Source organism: Agelaius tricolor, unplaced genomic scaffold (assembly GCF_023055355.1).
Source record: "Agelaius tricolor isolate 1412-34295 unplaced genomic scaffold, bAgeTri1.0.p SCAF_4, whole genome shotgun sequence".
In the NCBI taxonomy this organism is placed as follows: domain Eukaryota; kingdom Metazoa; phylum Chordata; class Aves; order Passeriformes; family Icteridae; genus Agelaius; species Agelaius tricolor.
In genome coordinates, this window is record NW_027269264.1 from 6,768,718 (window position 1) to 6,790,262 (window position 21,545).

Here is a 21,545-nt window from a genome sequence, read left to right on the forward strand (position 1 = left end):
AAGTAAAAAGCTTATTGTTTTGCTGACATTTATTGTATTTCAACAGTTGCTCAACAATTCTCTTTATTCTGATAATTCTTAGTATTTTTATCTTGTTTTATAATGTTTTTTCTTCTATTTTGTCAGATTTATGTTTGGAAGAGGAGTTTGTTTTTATTGACAATCTTGAAAGTTTTCGTAAAAAATTGCCAAATTTATCAATACTTCTGAGCAGACTACAGTTTTTTTTAGTGAAAGATCCCCTTTTGGATTCTGAAGGACAGTTTTTAACAGCAGAGAATATTTTCAGGTACCTACAAATTTCTCTATAGTATTAAACATAAAACGTCATCTGTGTTTAATGCCATTAACATTTTTATGTTTGTTGTATTTTACCTTTGTAACTAGTTTATGTTTGCAACAGGTAAAGACTTCAGCTTTTCATCTTAGGATAAAATGAGGAGGGTGAAATTTACATGCATTAAGAAAACTGGATTAATGAAATTGTCATTCTTACATTCTGTAGGTGTGAAATGCAATCAGGATATTAGTTTTGGAATACTGAAAAAATGTGCCATCTTTAAGGGACTTAGTCCTTTCTCAAACTGACTGATTCCCTATCATGAAAGTATCACTAAATTTAGTAGGGCTAGGATTTACACATGCTTCAATGTTCCTTTTTTCTCTCCTCTCAGATATGCTGCCAGTAAATCCATGCTTTTACCCTGTTGAATTGTATTTCTTCAAGTTGAAATATTATTTATTCTTATGGTTTTGCTCAGTTTTGTATTGCTAGGTTGATTGAATTTAATAGAGTGATACCTATGTCATGAATTTGAACAAACCAGCACATTTAAACAGGTATGCTGTATCAAAAATGGGCTTAGTATTTTGTTAATACACTCATTGTGTATATGCATTTATAAAGCCTGACTAAATATTTGTGCTGATTTACTTCATGTCTGGACTATTTGTATTGGTTCCTTTGCACTTGGAAGGGTTGCATGACTGACAGGCAAGGTAAAACTGGTTCTAACTGAACCAACTGTACCCATACAGTAGAACAAGAAGGAATGGGGTTGTTTGCCTGTTTTTTCAAAGATGAGCCCCAGTCTTGCAGTGAATCTTGGATGTAAGACTGTGTGAATACTGTAAATACCCAGTGAAAGAGGTGGGTATTGGATCATGAAGAAACCATGATCCAAATTCTATAATGACTTTCAGAAATACCAGTAATGGGAGAAAAAAAAAATACTAATGTGAAGCTTTACAGAAATAGCTCTGACCTCCTGACCTGTGGTTGACTGGCAAAACCATGGACCTGTCCAAAGTGGGAGTCCAGATCTCCTAGTGCAGCACACAGGGAGATGCATTTGCTGAAAGGGACTCAATTAGACAGACTTCAGCTTGAGTTCAAATTAATGAGCATCCCAAGGCTGGACACGGAACAGTTTGTACTCTGCGGTCTAAAATATTCCTTTGGAAGATAGTGGTGTCAGGGACTGATGAAGAAGTTACTCTCCTAACAAGTCACTTCAGATTTAGTGCCTGTAATTGGCACAAACGCCTAATGAAACATTTTCTTTCTGCCTGACAAATCTTCATCCATGTGCTGCATGTGTCCGTGCTTTACAAATGCAAGTATTAGCTTCATTCCTGAGTTTTACTTCCAAGTGTTTTAAAGTTTTTCAGTTAAATCAGGAACATACTTTTAGTTTTCACTTTAACTAGTAATGAGCACACTCTGCCTTCTTTCATGCTGAATCTTTCCTGAAAATAGGAACAAAAGGTGGCAAAAGATAAATAAGGCAAATAGATTACAGAGATTTTCTGTCTAGTAAAAAAAATTGTACATTGGAAGAAATCAGACCTGCAGCTTTTGCAGAAAGGGCTTTTACATGTGGGACTTTTGTGCTGGGAGGCTGAAGAATTATAATATGAAGGTTTTTTGATGTAACTGTCTAAGGCAAACCCCAAAATTAAGCAATTCTACTCTGCATATAATGAGATATTTCTTAAAAATTTTCTTTGGTTGATTACACAGATCAGCACTGGAATTGCCTTCTTAGAAAAGGCATGGATTTAGAAATATGTTTGCCATGTATATGGCTATCAAAACTATTGCCAAGAGTTTCAATTTTAGACATTAGGTAATACAGAGAAGTCACTTACTTGATTTTATGATCTTTTAAAGAGAATGTTTGACTTTCCAACATGGAATGAAGATGGAAGAGAGTCAAAATGATTTGCCAGGGATTAAAGAGAGCTTCTGTACTGTATCTATAAAAGATGAAGAGGTATCATTCTGTTGATTCATACTATGTATTACATTAGTGGTTATTCTCTGTTATGCATGTGTGTTTGTTCACCTGCAAGTCATCTTACTGAGTTCTTTTCATATTTGCCAAATGTTTCGAGCTTTCATGTTTCCAATATTAAGAAACACTGATACTATTTGTGGTTTTTTAATTCTTGGATGCTGTTTTTAGGAATCTCTGCTCTGACAAGCTGTTTGTCCTGGTACCTGATGTGTTTGCAGTTTTATGTAGATACTTGTTACACTAAGAATAAAAATTAATTAGAACAGGAAGCCAAGACATGATCTTGGGAAAGAGAAGGCTGCAAGACATGTTCTGGGATTTGGGGGTCCAGATTGGCTTTTTTTTTAAAGAAGTCAAATTTATTTTTTGCTCCATTTTTCAAAATTCTAAAAAACAGACTTTCAGTAAAATAAAGGAGGATTGTACTTGGTTGGGAACTGTAAATTAAGGCCCAATTTTTATGCTCCACTGACTCAATCTGAAGTTGTGTAACATTGTATTTTACCCTGTATTGAGCAAAGCTTCATGTGTGCTGTGTAAATGTCAAATGATTTCTCTCCTAAGAGCTCTTAAATTGGTTTAGGATAAAAGTTATTTGAAGATATTAAGAAGCTTTGACTGTACTGTCACATGAAAGGAAATTTACTGGCCATTCTGTTGTGATTAATATTTTTTCAGTATTTCCTGTTGCCTGTTGATTTAGAATTCAGCAAACCTAACAATGGCAGATCTGATTGTGTTAAGATTCCAACATATTTGGAACTAAAGGAGGTGTTAAATTTAGCTCCAGTCACTGTAGATGATGACGACCTTTGCAAAAACGTGATCAGAGAAGGTGAGGGCTGGTTTTCTTAAGTGCTTGACCTGATTTTCCTTTCATTTGAACACATTTGACATAATCAAACTCTTTTATATTGAGTTCACTTAAAAATTACTTCACAGTTTATCAGATGAGAAGTTATGCTGATGAACTAGGACCTTTGTTACACCCAAATTTCTGATATTAGAAAGGTCTCCTTTAGGGGTAGTAAACAACTTGCCATTTGACTCAGTCCAGGGCTGTGTTGTAATCTTGAACACAAAAGTAATATGAGCTGTGATTTGTGATATGTAATCAATATAGCTATAATAATTTGGTGCTGTGCTCTCTAATATGTTTTTAAGTTTACTTTCAGAGTCATCTCTAAGAAGATTATATGCAGAACAGTCATACTATAAAAAATGCTTTTGTTGCATTGTAATTGCAAACACAAAAGCAGACTTCTGGGGGAAAATGGTTAAATATTTCCATAACAGGGTTATTCTCAATGACAGTAATAGTTTCTTGAAAGGAATTTTTGAAAAATTACTGAATGCTTTTAGACTACTGATAAATATAACTTTGATGACAGTTGTTGGCTAATGGATTGATTTGTATGACAGTATTTTGTTTAGTTAAAAGAAAAAGGCATTGCCTGAGGGTTGGGCTTTTTTAAAGTCAAAATAAATCATTTTCCACATTTTTGGTGGACAGGAAGCAGCTCAAAGAAGGAGGCTTAATGCATCTGAAGATGGAGGATGTGTGCTGAATTCTGTGTCTCATAGGACAACAGTTTGAAGTAAACCAGTCTCTAACTGAAGACAGAAACAATACTTTTATCCACTTTTAAAAGTGGATATTTGACTGAAACAGTTTCATGTGCACTCCCTGATATATTTAGTATGTGTCATGTTTGAAGCTGAGATTGCAGAGATTTGAGGATTCCGTACATAAAAGTCAACCTATTGTGGGTGGTTTTGTTTTAGTCCTTTTTTGGTAGCAAAAGGGATCTACGGACACATACTCCTAGTAAATTATATTTAGGCTACTTAGTTGTTCTGGAAATCATTGTAGTCATAAGATCTTGGGATAATTCAGATAGTGACTGTACAATATTGGGGGGGGGATTTTTTTGTCACTTAAGGGACAAGACTGAGCACTGCTCTAGTCAGTTAAAGCATCTGGAGCTACCAAGCATGATTAATTTTTCATAACAATATATCATGGAGGTTCTATAAAAAGACTGAAAGGTCTGACTGGAAAAATTAATAAATGGTTCATATATGGCACCTTTTAAAATCTGTTTTCAGATCTCAAAGGAGAAATTACATGCAAAGTAGAAATATCCAAGTACGGGGCCATTCCACAAGAGGTTTGCTCCAGTATTAGCACAAGTATGTTGGAATTCGGGAAGTCAGGTAGGAAGATCTGTATTAATCAAGGGGGGATATTTAAGATAAATTTTTCAAGTAGTTTCTCTAATATTCTATTTTTGGGAGAACATGTACCACATAGGTAAGAAGATTCCCTTTGTGTAATCTATTCTTTTGTACCCACACCATAAGGAGGTAGATGTGAAATGCTCCTTTGTAGAGCTTTACAGTCTAAACACAAGCAACTTTACAATTCCTTCATGTTGCTTTTGGCTGTAAGCAATGTCTATAACTTTTGCACTTTATTAGATTTTTAGATCTTTTTATATCTAGCAACTCATCTACTGAGAGCAGGTAGATGAAAGTTAAGGCAGATTGATTAAAATTGTGGAGTCAAAGAGCACAGTTTAAAGTTTGTTAAAGTCTGATATAAATGCTTTCAAAAGAGGGTGGTGGAGAACAATTCAGGTAGCAGTGCTGTGTTTATAAATTCTAGAGACTGAAAACTGCTGTGCAGATATCCTGTTTTGCAAATGGTTCAGTAATTATGTGTGATTGGGAAATAAAGCCAGAATTGTTTTCTACAGAAATTAACTTCACCTGTTAAGTATGTGCTAATGTGCATTGAATCTTTTCTTCTCCTGCACTAGAATCAGGGAATGCACAATATGTGTCCACCTTTATTATGTTGAAAACCCAAGTCATGGTGTTTACACCATTGACCAGTGCTGAGTAGCTTTGGTGTCTTACTGCTCAACCTAGTCATCCAACCTTATTTTTTTGGGTTCCAGGTGTAACCTTTCAAAATAATGTACAGTCTTTGCCAGCGCTACTATATTCACAGCTAAATTCTGGCTGACTAAGCAAGGCAGGAAAATGGCTGTGCTGGTGACATTTTTCACCTTTTGTTTAATGTAGAAGAGCCTGCACAAAGAGCAACATTTACAAATAAATGTGATCTGAGCATGATGATACATGTACATCTCATCCTCATGTATATCCTATCTATGAAAAGATCTATCCATTGTTGAGTGGACAGTAGCAGTATTATCCATCAGTGCTTGTTTACTTGATAGTTTTCCATACAGGAGTTATTGAAATACTCAAGAAATGTTGAGTTTTCTCCAGACCAAGACCTTTCTTATCATCCTAGTTTTAACAAGTTTTAAATTTAGCTGATAGTTGTCCCCTGCAGGCTAATAGTACTAATAGTACCATGCTTTAGATACTATATTGTAGTGGAGTTTTGGTTGGAACAATCATATCGTTCAAAGTGTCTGATATAAAAGCTCAATGCAAACACACCAAGTACCATCAAGATAAAGTTAAGCCTGTTTTAGATCTGGGGATTATTGTCTAGCATGATAAACTGTAATCTGTGTGTAGTCAGCTCTCTGACTGGTCTTTACTTCTAAAGCTTACAAGCAGGAGGGGCTTAAGTGCGGTAGATCTGACTCTTGCCCTGTATGTAGTACAAAAAAATTGACTGTGATCTTCTCTTGGGTATTGTCCATTCTTCTGCAGTAGATGAGTGGTCAGGCCATCTTGAATTGTCTTTTAAAAAAAGTGGCTGCGTTAGTCTTTATTACTAGTTGCTCTCTTAGGTCTGGTTTACCTAATTCTGTTTACCTAATTTACCTAATTCTGGTTTACCAGAATTCTATTGTTAGGCCACAATCAGCTTCCATCCCTCTCTCTCTCTCTCTCTTTTTTTTTTTTTTTTCTTTTTTTTTTTTCCTTTTTTTTTTTTTTTTAGGACGGACTCAGGTCTGTAGGCTAGAGACCTACAAATGTGTGCAAGCATAGGTAGCTAGAAGACTCTCAGGTATCTCAACTGAAACCTGACACCCAATACAGAAACTTCTGCTATCAAGCAGTCTTCTCCTTCTAATTAATTTTGCTCTTTATGCGTTACCAGAAGTGAAATATGTTTGCTTGAATTCAGTGAAGAAGCAGTTATAAGACTGAGCATTCTTTCTCTAGTCACTGAGTTTGTTTAAAAAAGGCATTGAGAGACAAGATAGTTCTCTGAGTCAGCAATGTTCTGAGAAGGGAATGTTACTCGGAGTGTAGGCAGAGTTTAACTAATGTAGCTGATAAAGAATTCCAGTCTCAAAGGCATAAATAACTAGACAAGAACAAATATGAATAGTATTGCTCAAAGAGAAAGAAGAGTTCTTTTTAGATACAGCAGGTATTTTTGCTGTCCTGAGACCAGCTTCTGTCCTGTTCAAAGTAAAGTCCTAAAATTGTTGCTCCTCACAAAAACTGGTTTGTGAGCTGAAGTTCACAGTATGTGTTTATTGAACCTTTTTTGTTCTAAGTGGAAAAGAAGTTATACTGACTGGAAGTGTGTTGTTTTATTTTGTACCCACTTTAATTTCTTATATTTTTCCCCATTTTTCTGATATGTTTGTGTCCTCTGGCTTTCTATCACTGTCCCTTACTCTTCCTGCCTAACAATCAGCTTGTTAGGTCCTTCAAGGAGAAGCTGTGAACAGCTGGACAGGTGACTGATTCATAGGCTTCTTTGTGCCAATTGTCCAGGCAATGTGGGTATGATGATTGCATCTACTTGCTGCCTGGTGGAATGAACATTATAAGTGTTTTTCCTTGTGGAGGCACTGATTTATTCACATTCATATGCCTTAGTTATCACAGAACATGGAACAACTATGGTTTTTGTGGTTTCTACTTTTGGGTTGGTAGAATGCTGGAGAGACTAATACCAGGTCAATCATGTGAACCACCAAAATCAATGAAGTCGCAAATTTGTAATAAGACTTGAATAAAACCCAGTAATCATTAATATGTCCACATTTAATATAATTGGGAGGAAGAAAAAAAAGAATGTTCAAAATTACTTGTAGAGGACTTTTAACATGCCAGGTTTATTGTATACTGCTTTAAAAAAAAAACAACTAAAACCAAAAACTGGTGTTGTAATTCATTTTAGTGATCTCCCTAGAAATTTAAATGAGAACTAATTCTGCTTGAAAGAATATTTTTTTTCATTAAAATCCTGACTGCTTTTGAAGTTCCTGAGGCTTTTCTTACAGCAACCACAATATTGCCTATAGTCTCTCTCCCACTTAATTAACTTCATTTATGGATAAATATCAAAATCTCAGCTGTGATACCTGATGATTTAATTATAAAAATAATCTTATCTGTGAAGCGTATGTACCCAGAACTACATCAAGGAATGTGATCTACAATTGTTTCCCCAAACTGTCTGGAAATTATATGTGTGTGGCATATAGCTTATTGAATTGTCCCATGAAAATATTATCTCTTTTAATCCAGAACTTCACTTGTGTAAGATTCATAAGCATGTATATTTCATTCACAAGTAGCTTTGTGATTTTGATTTTTATTTTTGTTTTGGCTGGGGCTTTATGCAATTTCCAGCTGAATATATTCCATATTTGAAAGATGAAATGGAAGTGCCTTTAACTCCTCCATGCAGACAACAAAGATCATGGGTTAATTTTCTGTGCAGAGGACTTCAAGAAGAACCTAGTTCTCTCTCTGGTAACAGGTAATGAAACCTTGGTAGTGACAAATTCTGTCATGAATCCTCAAAATTAATGAAAAAATAGCTTCGCTGTATTTATGAATTGGTACTTACATTCTTTGAGCTGCAAATATATTGTATTTTGTGTGAAAGAGTGATGGAATGCACAGTCCATATGTGTGGTTTTCTAGAGGTGTCTGAAAAAGGAAAGGAAGTTGCTTCTGTAGTCCTCTTTCTCTGGGAGGATTTTATAGCCTGAAAATCCAGTCTTGTTTTTGCAGTAGGCAACAGTAAATATTTAAAGTATTTAGCAAGTATATGTATGGGCATGTATATGCATGTATTTATGCTTATGGCAAGCACATATGTTGCACAAGGATCACTTGCAAAATGTCCAGAAGAGATACAGTAAGAAAGTATTGTCTGTTTCAGGGATACCCTCCAACAATAAATTTCAGGCCTTTTCATGCCAATATAGGATTAGGATTGCTCCCTCTTTTCTTTCTCATCTTATTTGAGACTAGCGTTTCTTGCCTTGCTATCTTTCTAACATATGCAGGAAGAATTTCAATATCCCTTTGGGATGGGAGCCACCGTCTAGACAGAGTTTTCACTCAGTGCTGCTTTACTTCATTACCCAACCTTGATGGCTCCTTCTCTTACTCTTTCCTATTGTCCTCCGTATGGATAGGAAAAAAAAATTCAGGAATGAGTGAATGAATGAATGAACTGAAAATTTAAAGACAAAGTATATCTTTAAAAGTGTATCTATATAAATAAAAATTCAATGCTAAATTTAATGCTCCTAAATTTCATACCTGCACATTTTTTTTATGTTCTTCATAGTATTTTGATTGCAGAGCCCTCTAGGGAATTCTTAGAATCTTTGGTATGGCAATCAGAGAAGTATCGGGATAATATGAGCTCTCTTTTGCTTGTTGGTAAGGATTTCTAATTGATGATCAATTTCTAACTGATGTTTACAAGTTACATGTACATGCAGAAATATAGCAGAAAATACAATGTTATATTACAGAGCACATATTTGAGCCATTGAAGTTTATTCAGTTACTGTAACCCTGTGAAGTTTTTATTATGTGAAGAAGTTAGAGTATGGCAACACAGAGGTTGATATGCCATGTATCCTTCTATGGAGAAAATGTGAATTAAACAAGAGTTTTATTTTTTTATGACAGTGTTCACTACTATTATATGAAATAAGTTGAAATTTGGTAATCTGTTTAATTCATTCCTGTGTGCTATTTTCCTATAAATAATGTTTCAAAATATGTAGCAACCAATACAGTAGTACTGTTAATGGAAAATAATATTGTAACTTCCCAAGAGTAGAAGAGAAGCGGAATACACAAAACCAAAACAAGCTGCAGGCTATTCATGAAAGTGCCAGAGTATATATTACTACTATTCTTTCATTTCACTTTATTTGCCTTCATTTTACAAGTCTCAGGATTAAGTTCTGTATATTGACTTGTTTTGTTGTCCAATTCATTTGTACTTTGATTTATAATTGAAAATAACATATGGTATGCTCATTACTGTTTCAGTTAATTTTTTTTCAGCTAAGGATATGATAATTCTTTGTAACCATGACAATAACCCGCAGATAATTAACAAGATAATTTGTAACTTTAGTTATGCAGATGCACATTATTAGATTTGGAAAAAAAAATTGAAACCCTCACCCCTTTTACTCACAGAACTCAGAAAAGCACACTTCCTCTGATAAAGTTAACCACTTTGCTCTTAAATCTATTGTTGGACACAGAGTTACAAATGGAAGTATGAATAACAGATACATGTAATAGGCCAGGAGTACTTGGGAGCTTTCATTTTGGAAAGGACATTCTGTTTTCATCTTTCTAGTTTATTGATATTATATGTTAATTTTTGGTTCTTTTGTAGAGCATCCAGCTGTTAACCTTGCACATCAGCATCATTCACTGAGAGAGCTGCAGAAAAAACTGCTACTTGAGGTTGAAGCACCAATGCTTGGCTCACTAGAGGAGGGCTGGTGGCTTCATAGGGTTTTAAATCCAGCAGCTGTAGAAATTTTGGAACAATTCAATATGGATGGAAGTAATGCAAACAGTCTGCTTCCAACAGAAGTAGAAACATTCACACAATTTACAACATATCAATTAGAAAGTAAGTATCTTCTTTTTTAAAAAAAGTAATAAAAAGGCAAAGATTGGTACTTAAACAGAGAATCACGCAGGGAGTTACAGATCTCCAAGAACAAAGGAAATTAATTTTTTCTTAAGAACAAAATGTTTTACATTAAAATGAAGGAAGGGCACTACTGCAATTAATTCACTAACTTAAAAGAAATTGGAGGAAGAAAGTGTTGAACTACACAAAGTCATTTTTTACTGTTACTGTGCAGATGAAGAATAGCCTCCACCAGTCATTTTTTAATAAAATAGTTTCATTCAGGATAATTTCTTAAGAAGTAGTAGTTTTGCTTTGGAATATTTTAATAAAGCAGATACTCACATAGTCCTACCTGCACAAGGTCAGTGGGGGGAGTATGTTACAGTGAAAACTCCTTGTTTTGTGAGACTGTAGAGGGTTTTTTTTATGCAGACTATTTCAAATTTGAACAGCTCATCACTTCAGAATTTTTCGTGGACATTTTTGCATTCTTGTAATCAAACTTCAACACAAAAAGCAAAAACTTATTCAGATTTTGTTGTATAGCTATGGCTAGACTGCAAGGCACCAGTTGTGGTTGTAGAACTCCAAGGATTTTCAGTAACATGATATATTGTGAAACACATAGATACTGCTCATGCAGGAACATTTCCAATTAACTGCTTTTTACATTCTTTAATTGTTTAGCTGCTGTGTTTCAGATGGATGTGAAGCCAGAGTGCAAAAAAGTTGTAGTTCTAGTGAAGCATATCTTCAGATGGAACTGTTTGCGTTCTTCTTTTTTCCCTCTAGGAAACAAAATTTGACAATTTTTCTTCCTAATGAAATGTATTTCATCTCACTTTCTAGAAATCTAACATCAATAAATTCCATGTAGATGGTGAAAACTTCAAACAATAGCCTCGCCTTCTGTATCTTAATACTGTGCATTTTTACTTAGAACTAGTCAGTGCAAGTTTTCTGAAAAGGGATCCTAGTGATCTGAGAAGGCGCAAAGAAGAAGTTTGTAAAAATACCTTCTCTGTAAATCACCCAAAGTCCTTAATTCCAATGAGGAGAAAGAAAAGAAAAAAAATCTGTGTCGCAGCACATAAATTAAATTGTATTTTTTAGGATGGCTCGAGGAGAAGAATTGTGTGACAAACCAAGAGCTGCTTTCTGCTGAAAGACATTCATCAGAGAAAGTAGTTAATCCTGACTTGTCACTGCAGATTCAAAGGCAGAACTTTGCTGTGAGTGCTCTGTTACCTGCCAAAATTCACAGTACAAATACATCTGTGGCAGAGCTTATTGGAGGAAGCATAAGCAAGATTAAGACAGAAGAGGCAATTTTCTTCTTAAACCAAGAAAAGAAAACCCCCAAACCATCTGAATCAGACAGCTGTAAAGATGTGTCTTCTAAACTAGACAAATCATCCTGTAGTGGAAAGCCTGCATCACTTGCACTTGCTTCTAAATGGGCCAACGATGATTCTGATCTGAACAACTTTATTATGATGAGATCTAAATATACAGTCACCCAAAGAGAGGAAAAATATTATGTAGATAGACCTGAAAAAGGTATGTGAACCAGTTTAATCTGCCATTTTATCCAGATTAAATTCTTCTCCATTTCACCAGTTACAACAGATGCTAGTTCATCCTAGTCAATTATTTGAAGTAAATTGGCAACATTTTTATGGTCTTAAACTGAATTTTTAGCTACATATCTTACCTTTTGTTGTTTTCCCTTAGATATATTAGAGGATTTTGATTGGTTGGTTTACTTGGGATGAGCTGGGGGCGGGGGTGCTTTTTTTTTTTGTTGGAAGTGATATTTCATAAAATAAATATTTGAGTTTATTCCTATTCTGACAAAGTAACTGTAAATGGTACTTAATTCAGGAGATCTCTTCCATCCATATGTTCTAAATTGGATCTCCTGGCCACTTTGAAGAAGTAGTAATCCTCAAATTCATTGTAGTTGTCAGATGGCAAATATCAGTACTCACTTCTGTAGCCTAGGAAATGAACAGGAATTGTTCATTTGAGCTATTGACGTTGGTGCAAGCCCCATCAATTCATCAAACAATGCACCAGAACAGATATTAGGGAAAACAGAAAATTGTTGGTAGGCCTGTTCTTGTTGATGGCAGTACTTGGAAAAGAATATCAGGTTATGTGCTCAGCATTGAAGGAGTGCAAAATAGCAGAGAGGTAAAAAAAGTAGAAGAACTTTCTTATTTGTTTTGAAAAAGAATTATCTGTGACATAAAGTGGCAGGTAACAGTGGCATACATCCAAATTCACTTTTCAGAATGTAATTATATGTAAAAAAAATTTTTGATAAACTTTTTGGATTTTCAAGAGAGAATTTTTACAATAACTTTTATCTGTGTTTTAGTTAAATGTCCTAGCATTAAAAACAAAACAAAACAAAACAAAACAAAACAAAACAAAACAAAACAAAACAAAACAAAACAAAACAGTTGTTACATAAAAGCCTCAGCAATAATTCCTGTAGAGTTGGGATGTTTGTTTAATTGAAAGCTTATGTAATCTTTTGGGAGTAATTATTTTTTTGTAAAATTCATGTGTTTCTGACTGTGTCGAAGATGCATAAAACTTTTCATGGCGTCAGAAAGCAATAATCCAAATTTTAGAAGTAAGAGACTGAGGTACCTGAAGTTTTATGCTGCCGTCTAGTGGACCCTGGCCAGCACTGCATCGCCTAACGAGGAATCCAAGCGTATTGAAAGACAAGCTGTCGCATTCTCGAGTAGGCTTGGGAGGGTTTAAGAAGATTCAATGCAGATTAGGATATGTGCACAGGTAGACCACAGTGTGCGGATCAGTTACGCCTGACATCTGGAGAAGCCATTAAAATAGAGGGGTCTGTGATGAGCCACATCGATGTAGAAATGATATAAAACATAGAATCCTTTTGCAATAAAGAAAAGTTTTTATCAAGGGTCATTCTAACTCTAACTGAAAAGTAGAAAGGCTAGAGGTGCCTGGAAGGCCTCTTTGTTGTTTGACTTATTTTTTTAAAGATATCATTGTGTGTAATGTTTAGAAAATACGCAGGAAGAAAATAGTAGAAACAACTCAGTGATCCAGTTTTGAACCCCAGATATCTTTTCAAAGTAAGGCAAGTTATCTAAGTTAACTAGAATAAAAATTCAGTTTTTCTTTGCCTTCTGTCTCTGTATTATTAGTTTGTTTGCTGAGGGAAGTGGCATTCTTAAGTAGAAAAGTCAATAATATTTATAAGAATATTCAATAAGAACCCCTCTCACAGAAAAATAATCAGAAATAAAGAGAAGAAGCTTTGTGGCCAGAAGTTGAAGCTCATGCATCTGTATGTATCAAGAAGAAGGGAAGGCTACTTAGAAATATTAACAAGTTGCAAAAGATAGCTAGATGAGAGGAGAAAAATTATTTTCAATATGCAATTCTTTTTCTCTTTTTTTTTTTCATTTGCAACTTCTGTGTTCTTTCCACATGGCTTAAAGTATCTAAACTTTTCTACTCACATTCACTGATGTATTTTTCGTACTTTGAGCTCCTTATGGTCAGCAGCATTTTTCTGTCATGCATGTTTTTTCTCCATATAAAGGCATATGAGGTTTCTTATGGAACTATATTATAGACCAGTAGTACCAGCTCCTTAACTTTCCCAGGTCTGTATTTCTACTCTTAGGAAGAGCAATCTGATAATGCTTAACTTCTTGGGCTGTGAGGGCTGAGAGGGCCTAATCTGCTTTTGCATCTTGTGGATTTTTGTACTGTATAAGCCTAGGAAAACAATAAAGAATTCATAAAGAGAAAATGTATATTCCACAAAAACAACTTCATTTGAAAGGGTTTTTTTTGCATGTAGAGTAATTTATAGAGCAGTTTTCTTATTTATTGAGCTGGTTTTGTGATTAGCTAAATATTCACTTGTGGTTTCTTATTTAGTGGTACAGCCTGAAGATCAGCATATGAGTATTCTCAAAGAGGATGATTCTTTTTGTGAGACTGTAAAAACAGAGGAAAATACCCAAGAGAATAAAGACAGTATCACTATCAATATTCAGCCATCAGGTATACACTGTTTTTGGAACTGCTTTACCTTCTCCCAGGTAATAAGTGACAGGACCAGAGGAAATGGCATCAAGCTGCACCAGATGAGATTTAGATTGGAAATTGGGAAAAACTTCTTTATTGGAAAGGTAGTCAGGCATTGGAACTGGCTTCCCAAGGTAGTGGTAGACTCACCATCCCTGGCAGTGTCAAAAAAACCTGAGTATGTGGTGCTTGGGGACACGGGTTAGTGGTGAACATGGGTTAGCAGTTGAGCTCAATGATCTTACTTATTCTATGATTCTATATAGTTTTGCAATAGAATTTTATATAAAATAGTAGTGCTCAGAAAAATACAGAAATTATTAGACTTAGTCTCTTCTCTTTGTGGCTGGAAGTATTACAAGTAGACAGATATTTATTTGGCACAGAGATGAGAGCAGGCTATGGAGCTCCATCTTAAGACTAAAGCCAATTGCATGGTAAGAAAAGTAACTAACTGGGACTTAGAGTTATGTCTGATCAAAATTAGCAGACATGAAATCTCTTAATGCCATTTAGTACTTTCCATTTATTATTTTGCACATTTTTGTCTGAGTAAATGGGAAATGGGGATGGAAGAGATAAGTAGTCGTTTTGATAGGAAAGGTCTTTAACACGTAGAAATCAGCAATGGATTTATCTCAGATATGACTGGGCCTTACCCCTTGAACTCTGGCTGTTGTATGAGGCATTGTATCAAAGAACATAACTGACAACACCTTTCTCATGCAGTAGAAATGGTAGAGGAGAACCTAGAAAATATTTATCCAAGCTATATATATAACCTCAAATTAAAAATATCCAGCCCTAGGAAGTTGTAGGCCTAGCAGAGATTAGTTTGGTTTTCTGAGAAATGCATTCATTTGAGCCATGTGCTTAATAGGATTTTCTTTCACAGAACCAGTGAAAGACTAGAGTAGTCTTTTCATCTGTTCGCATCTGAGATGGGAATCATAGCTTTAAGCTTATTTTTAAATTATTTTTCTAATAAATTTTGAAGCTAAATTCCTTTAATGCAACAGGAGAGAGAAATTAAAGCATTTCTGCAGTCAAAACAAAAATCAGCATTTTGAAAATGACTGTGATGTAGAAATGGGCTGCTGTAGAACAACTGAATAGTAGAACAATCTTAGTGTAGGTCACAGGAGTAAAAAATTCTAGCTTCTCCTCATGGAGTTTGATCTTGTTATCAAATGCAGTGTGGTTACCTGCTGTGAGGATGAGCTGATTGCTACACTCAGGAGAGCCTGTGGCAAGTTAACTTTTTTCCATTAATGTTGCAGCTTGCATGAACAAGATAAAGTTGTTAATGTTTTGCTAGGTCTTTTTAATATTCATGTCCAGTAGTGGCATGTGAAGCCAAACTTGATTATTATGTTTTGTTCGTTGTGTTATCCAGAAAGCCAATGCCAGGCATACTGCCTCTTGGAAGAAGCAGCTATTCCTGTACTAAAAGATTTGACACACCTGGGTGTACTTGCTTCTGTTACTTGGAGCTTTGACAGTGTTAAATTTGATCATACAAGGTTTTTCTTGAAACAACAAGAGAAAGTGATATGTGATAATTTTAAACAAGGTATGTCTTTAAAACATCTGTTCTTCTTTGAAACTAATTCAGATTTAATTGGTGAGACAAGGTTCAAGATGTTTTATAAATGAATGGTAAATCTTTTAACAGTTTCTCTTATAGAGTTACAACTGATTTCCTCTTTTATTTCAAAAATGTCTCATTGTTCAACATTACATTTATTAACCTGAATATTGCAATACAGAATCATTCTAATTGGATTTCAGTTTAAAAGATTTTACATGTGCTTCAGAAATATATGGCAAAAATATATATATAAACAATAGCAAACAATGTTCTTTTTTTTTACACCTGCATAATGCCAAACACTATGTCCGTGTTAGAAATTAGGAGGAAAAAAAATCCGTAATACTTCGGTTTCCTTCTGACTTCATTTCTTTCATATGAGGCATGTGAAAGCCCTATAAAAACAGAAAAATTAGAAGGAAAGTCATCAAAGTTAGTGACCCCTTACAAAGATTTTTGACTGTAAAGAGAGTCAGGAAAACTTCATAACAAAATAGAGACTGAATTTGAGGAACATTAGGAAGTTACTTGGTATTTTGTGCTATTTTTTGACTTGTACAGCTCATAGTTGAGAACTAGTTGTAAGGATAACATAGTAGGCTGTCTACTACATGCCAGGTTTCTATACTATGTCACAAATTATGCAATAAACTCTTGATGTCTCAATTTCATTACTTTCTGTGTTGAATGTATTTTTCTCAAAGAAAACATTAACAACCATGAAACCACAAATGAGAAGGAAAGCAAAAAGAAACTGTAGCTGGCCCTACAGAATGACAGACTGTGATTTATAGAATTATCATATTAAAATTATCAGCAGCAGTGTTCTTTTAATGTGAAGGAGTTTACAAAAAAGCAAACACCATCTTCACAAACATGAGGGATAAACATGGTATCTATATCTGTATCAGTGAATCACAGAAAGGAAAACATTTGTGAGAAAAGTGTACAGAGAAATACTACTGCTTCTCTGAATCAAGGAAAAGAATATGTCTGCATTTCAATTCAAGATTAATTTAAGAAAACTTACATCCTCTCAAATGCAGTTTACATGCTATAGAAATTGCATTTTTCCTCAACTAAAGCAGCAGAAGAAAGTAAGAACTTTCTTGCTGGAAGGTCCACAGAAGCAAGAGAGAAAATATCCAATTCATTCCTAATGAATATTTCTCTGTCTCTGTACGAGATACAAAAATCTCCCTAGTAATGTACTTCTTTTATTTCCTTCCTGGTTTTAAATAGTTTCACAATATCCAGTCTTATTCCACTTTGCTCCAGACTATGCTGATGTATTTGTCCCTTAATCCCTGGGTGAACATAGAAAACAATCACTTACAGTAATGGTAGTGATCTGTTAGCAGATTACTATTCCCCTGCTGGTCTTTTATGCATCAAATATCACCAAGTGCTCCAGTCTTTCATCATAAAATGGTTTCTTACTGTGTTCCCTTGTTTCTAAATGACCTGTATTCCTCACTGAGTTGTTATGGTGATTGGTGTAAACAGTTGGATATAGTCCTTCACTAACAGAGCTGGACATTGACTTTCTATCTTTTGATGCAGAGCAGTTGCAAGATCTTTCATGCAGTTCCCAGCTAAGTCCTTCTGTATGCTGTGTCCTTAAGTTGATTTTTCCTTCCCAAATGTGTTGCTTGTATTTTTGAATTAAAAGTTATGTTAATCCCAGTACAAAGAAGTAGCTACTATTTTACTCCTAGAATGCACCTTCAGCTGTACTAATTTATTCATTAATTATCTTCCTCAACCTTTTTAAGCAATTTGAAGTATGTGTTTTGTTATTAAGCACGCTTACTCTGTAGTTGTGTTTTCAAAAATTTCTGGTTTATGATGATGAACTGCACAATTAACTGTGTGCAATTTTCAAAAATACCTTCTGTCTTCAGACTAGAAATTCCTTCCTCTTCAATCAAGTCCACTAATATATATTCAAAATGGATACACAATATAGAATAGAAAGCCCATAAATTTGTTTGATGTTTTTGGGGCTAAGAAGGAGCAAATGTCATTCAGATTTACCTTCTTGAGGGTGAAGATTCTAATAATGAGATGTTAATTAAGTGCAGAGAATTGCCACACTAAAATCAGTAAAGCAATGTAGTTTTAATGATATGCCCAGGGGACCTTTACCTCCTCCTCCAGCAAGCACCATATATCTGTACACACCTTTCAAAAACATTGGCCTGTGTGCCACTTGCCCTGGGTCACATCATCTGGGAGATGTTATGCTATATCTTAAGCTGTTTGGCAAAACCACCAGATCTGAAGGTTAAGCTTTGAAGGTTATCTATGTTCAAGTGTGTTTAATGAAAATGCTTAGATACCAGGATCTTTTAAGCTGACTACATATATATACATATAAAATGTGAGTTCTGACATCTTTTGTAGACCATACCTCTGTCTTCTATTTGTAAAGGTAAAGTAGATGAGAAGGAGATCATGCTGTTCAGACATGCTGCTCTGGTACACCTGCTGGTGACAGTTCGAGATCTGCTACTAACATGTGGCTTGGATACTGCTCTAGGTATGTTTTCAGTCCTGAATAATGACACCCAGAAACCCAAAGCTTTGTGTGCATTCTGCGGACAATCCCTCATGTTTTTAGCTCTGACTCTTCACCATCAGGGTATGTGCTCAGTTCATGACTAATAGAATGCTGTTTGTTATTCCATTTGTTAACAGCTTTCACATATATAATATGTCTTGTATCTCAGTATGACAAATTTTCATTGGAATCTCTGTGTAGAAACTGAGGAACATGCAAAAGCCAAGTCCTTTTCTATTTACCATCTATCTTTTGTGAATGTGGAACACATTCCACATAAAATATTGTTAGGCTCCGTGGACGTGAGCTACTTAAATCTGAGAGCATAATAAGCAAAATCATAAATATTATCTAATGTGTCAGGAGGAAAGAGGTTTGAACTTCCAATACTGAACTTATGTAGAAGATTTTTTTTGAGCTTTTCTGGTCTTATTCAAATTTGGAATATGGCAATCCATTGTAACCCAGTTTAATGTCTGAAATGATAATGCTGAGCTTGTCAAATTCCTATAGGTGTGCTTTGAATTTTCAAATACCTCTATCAGGATAAGTCTACAAGATGTTGAAGTGAGTGTTTATGAATGCCCTAGGAAAGTCAGACTCCTTCTGTCTTTATAGGAGATAAAGTTGCTTCAGAGCATCTACCTTCAGTCTGAACTATCCCTTGATGGAAGGTGTTTCCTTAATATTGATGTAAAATGTAAAACATCTGCCATAAACTGAACTGCAGGGGAAAATACTTTGTATTTCCTTAAATATTTCTAGCAATAAAAGAGTAGGAAGAAGAATACAGAATGAATATATAAGTAGAAGCCTAAGTACAATTCTTTTCCGTCATTACTATAAACAATATAGAAGGATGGGAGAAGAAAAATGAGCAGTTCTTCCTCTTCTCTTTATGTAGCAGAAGCACTCCTAGATGATATTTCAGAGTTACAAAAGCACCTGTGTTTCCAAACCTGAGGAACAGCTCACATAGGAAATTGTACAAGTAAAAAAGATCTGAAAAAAAATTAGAAAATTGAGCAAGATACTAAGTAGGCCTTGTAGTCTTCACTATTATGTTGTTGTGCTGTGTGATTCATCATGTAGTTATATTGGATGTATTTTTTCTTTATACATTTTCAGATAAGCCCAGCATTGTTCACCATTTATACATAGAAGGCACCATTCAGAGTTGAGAGTAGTTGTGATAATATGGAGAGTGGGAAACACACAGGACAAACAAGCTTTAGACAACAGTGATAGAAATACTGTTGTTGCTCAGTGTAAACAATACAGATTAGTTAAGTATAAGAGTGTTGCTGCTAGCATCTGCAGCTTTAGGATGCAATCTTACATAATTCTATCTGGAGTTACATAGCAGATACTACATAAAGTACAGCAGTTTTATAAACACCATTTATGTACCAGTGGTCATATTCTCCTTCCACATCGGGGAGCCATTAACATTTCATCTGTTTTTGTGCAAGATACCTTCACATAGATTTTAAATTTATGTGCAGATTGAACACAATGCTTGACAATTATCTTTTGTCACTCCATTTACTTCTTTTGTTGCTTTATTAACAGGTTATTTGTCCAAGGCAAAGGATATCTACAAAAACATTTTAGAATCCTGTTTGAATAATATCTGGAGGCAGCTGAAGATTGTACAGTACAGCAGCCAGAAAAAGCATGAAACTTATCCCAAAATAACAGCACTTCAGTGTGAAATGTTGAATTGGATGAAAAGTTGTGGAGAGAAATGCAGTGTTAAGGTTAACAAAGTAATCAATTTCTCTTAACAAACAAAATCATTCTAGATTACATGAGTAATTGCAAGATGGTGTTTGAACAAACGTTCATTTATAAAAAAAGTCTAATAATTACCTCATGGTATCTATTAAATAAGGCTAAATAAATTTTTAGAACTGTCACAGCAGTACAAGGTTTTGTTTGATCAAATCTCCTTTTGTTGCATGTATGAAATAACATGCAAAAGAGTTTTAGCATTGCCAGGGCTTTATCTTGTTGCAGGTGGTTTTGTTTTCCTGGTAAGTTTATTGTATCAGTTACATCAGTTACTAAAAATTATAATATAGCGTTTTGTTGAAAGCCTCATTCATCTGGCATAGACAGAATCGTAGTGCAAGTCGTGATTGGAGCACACATACGCCAAGGAGAGCGTGGATGGTGTTATCCACAAATAACCTCTGCTTAACCAGTCTATCTGGCCAACCTCCTGGCATTTGAATGATACAAGAAGCAAATATCTGTGAGTGATAGCTTTGGCATGGAAGAGAGAGATTTGGAGGATATTCAAATTACCCAAAGATTCTCTCTTCTGGGTGTGTGAATATTTTGGGTGATATGACACAGTACCAAGTACCACCTTCCTTTGCAGAATATTTATTATTTCTTTACAGAAAACTAATCACATTAAGAAACAGGATGAAATGCATAATGTTTAAAGTGTTCTAAATGTTTGTCATAGAATTTATGATCCTAAACACAGCCAAAAAAGATCTTTAAGTTCATTTTAGCTTATTTCCATACTTCACTTCCTGAAGATTTATTCTTCTTGTGTTTAAGAGTTGCACTGGGAGCTCTGAATATCTTTTGATTAAATTTTGCTGAGAAGAACAATATAATAACTTATAATACACCCTTTTTTAATTTAAATTAAAACGAAGCAACAAAAATAAAATGGTGCTGATTGTCTTGTCTGTCCTTCAACAGACACACTAAGATGATTTTGCATCCTTTTTGTCATCTTAAGAGCAGCACATTTTGCTTTGTGATACTAGGATTATGTTGTAGTAGGAGGTGTATGAGAATTTGATGTCGTTTTGAAGTCAGCTAAGTGGCAATTTAGCTTTTCTTCTGAACTCCACTAACCATGATTTTTTAAATTTTTTAGCTATAACTCCTGAGTTTTGACTTGTTTGCTTGACTTAGTCATGCAGAGATATGCATGCAATATAATGCCATATATGATTTTATTCACAATTACTAATTGTTTCCTGTTTCCTAGCATTCAGAGACAGGTTGTAATGAGCCAGACTAGGTAGAAGGAGCATTCCAGTTCAATAGGAAGTAAAAGTTGTATTCCATGAACTATTTACTGTTCTATCATATCACATCAATATTCGTTAG

At 34.8% G+C, this 21,545-nt stretch overlaps 1 protein-coding gene across 1 annotated transcript in view; it reads left to right on the top strand.

Moving 5' to 3' along the window:
• SHOC1 (shortage in chiasmata 1) overlaps positions 1-21,545 on the top strand; it is a 47,973-nt gene that overhangs the window by 8,490 nt on the left and 17,938 nt on the right. Inside the window, exons 5-16 of the mRNA XM_071424464.1 lie at positions 127-289; positions 2,174-2,276; positions 2,979-3,135; positions 4,410-4,517; positions 7,884-8,013; positions 8,836-8,930; positions 9,913-10,155; positions 11,275-11,721; positions 14,104-14,229; positions 15,650-15,826; positions 18,279-18,386; positions 19,980-20,167. Coding sequence (XP_071280565.1) covers positions 127-289; positions 2,174-2,276; positions 2,979-3,135; positions 4,410-4,517; positions 7,884-8,013; positions 8,836-8,930; positions 9,913-10,155; positions 11,275-11,721; positions 14,104-14,229; positions 15,650-15,826; positions 18,279-18,386; positions 19,980-20,167 — 2,045 coding nt within the window. The remainder of the gene's footprint in view (positions 1-126; positions 290-2,173; positions 2,277-2,978; positions 3,136-4,409; positions 4,518-7,883; positions 8,014-8,835; positions 8,931-9,912; positions 10,156-11,274; positions 11,722-14,103; positions 14,230-15,649; positions 15,827-18,278; positions 18,387-19,979; positions 20,168-21,545) is intronic.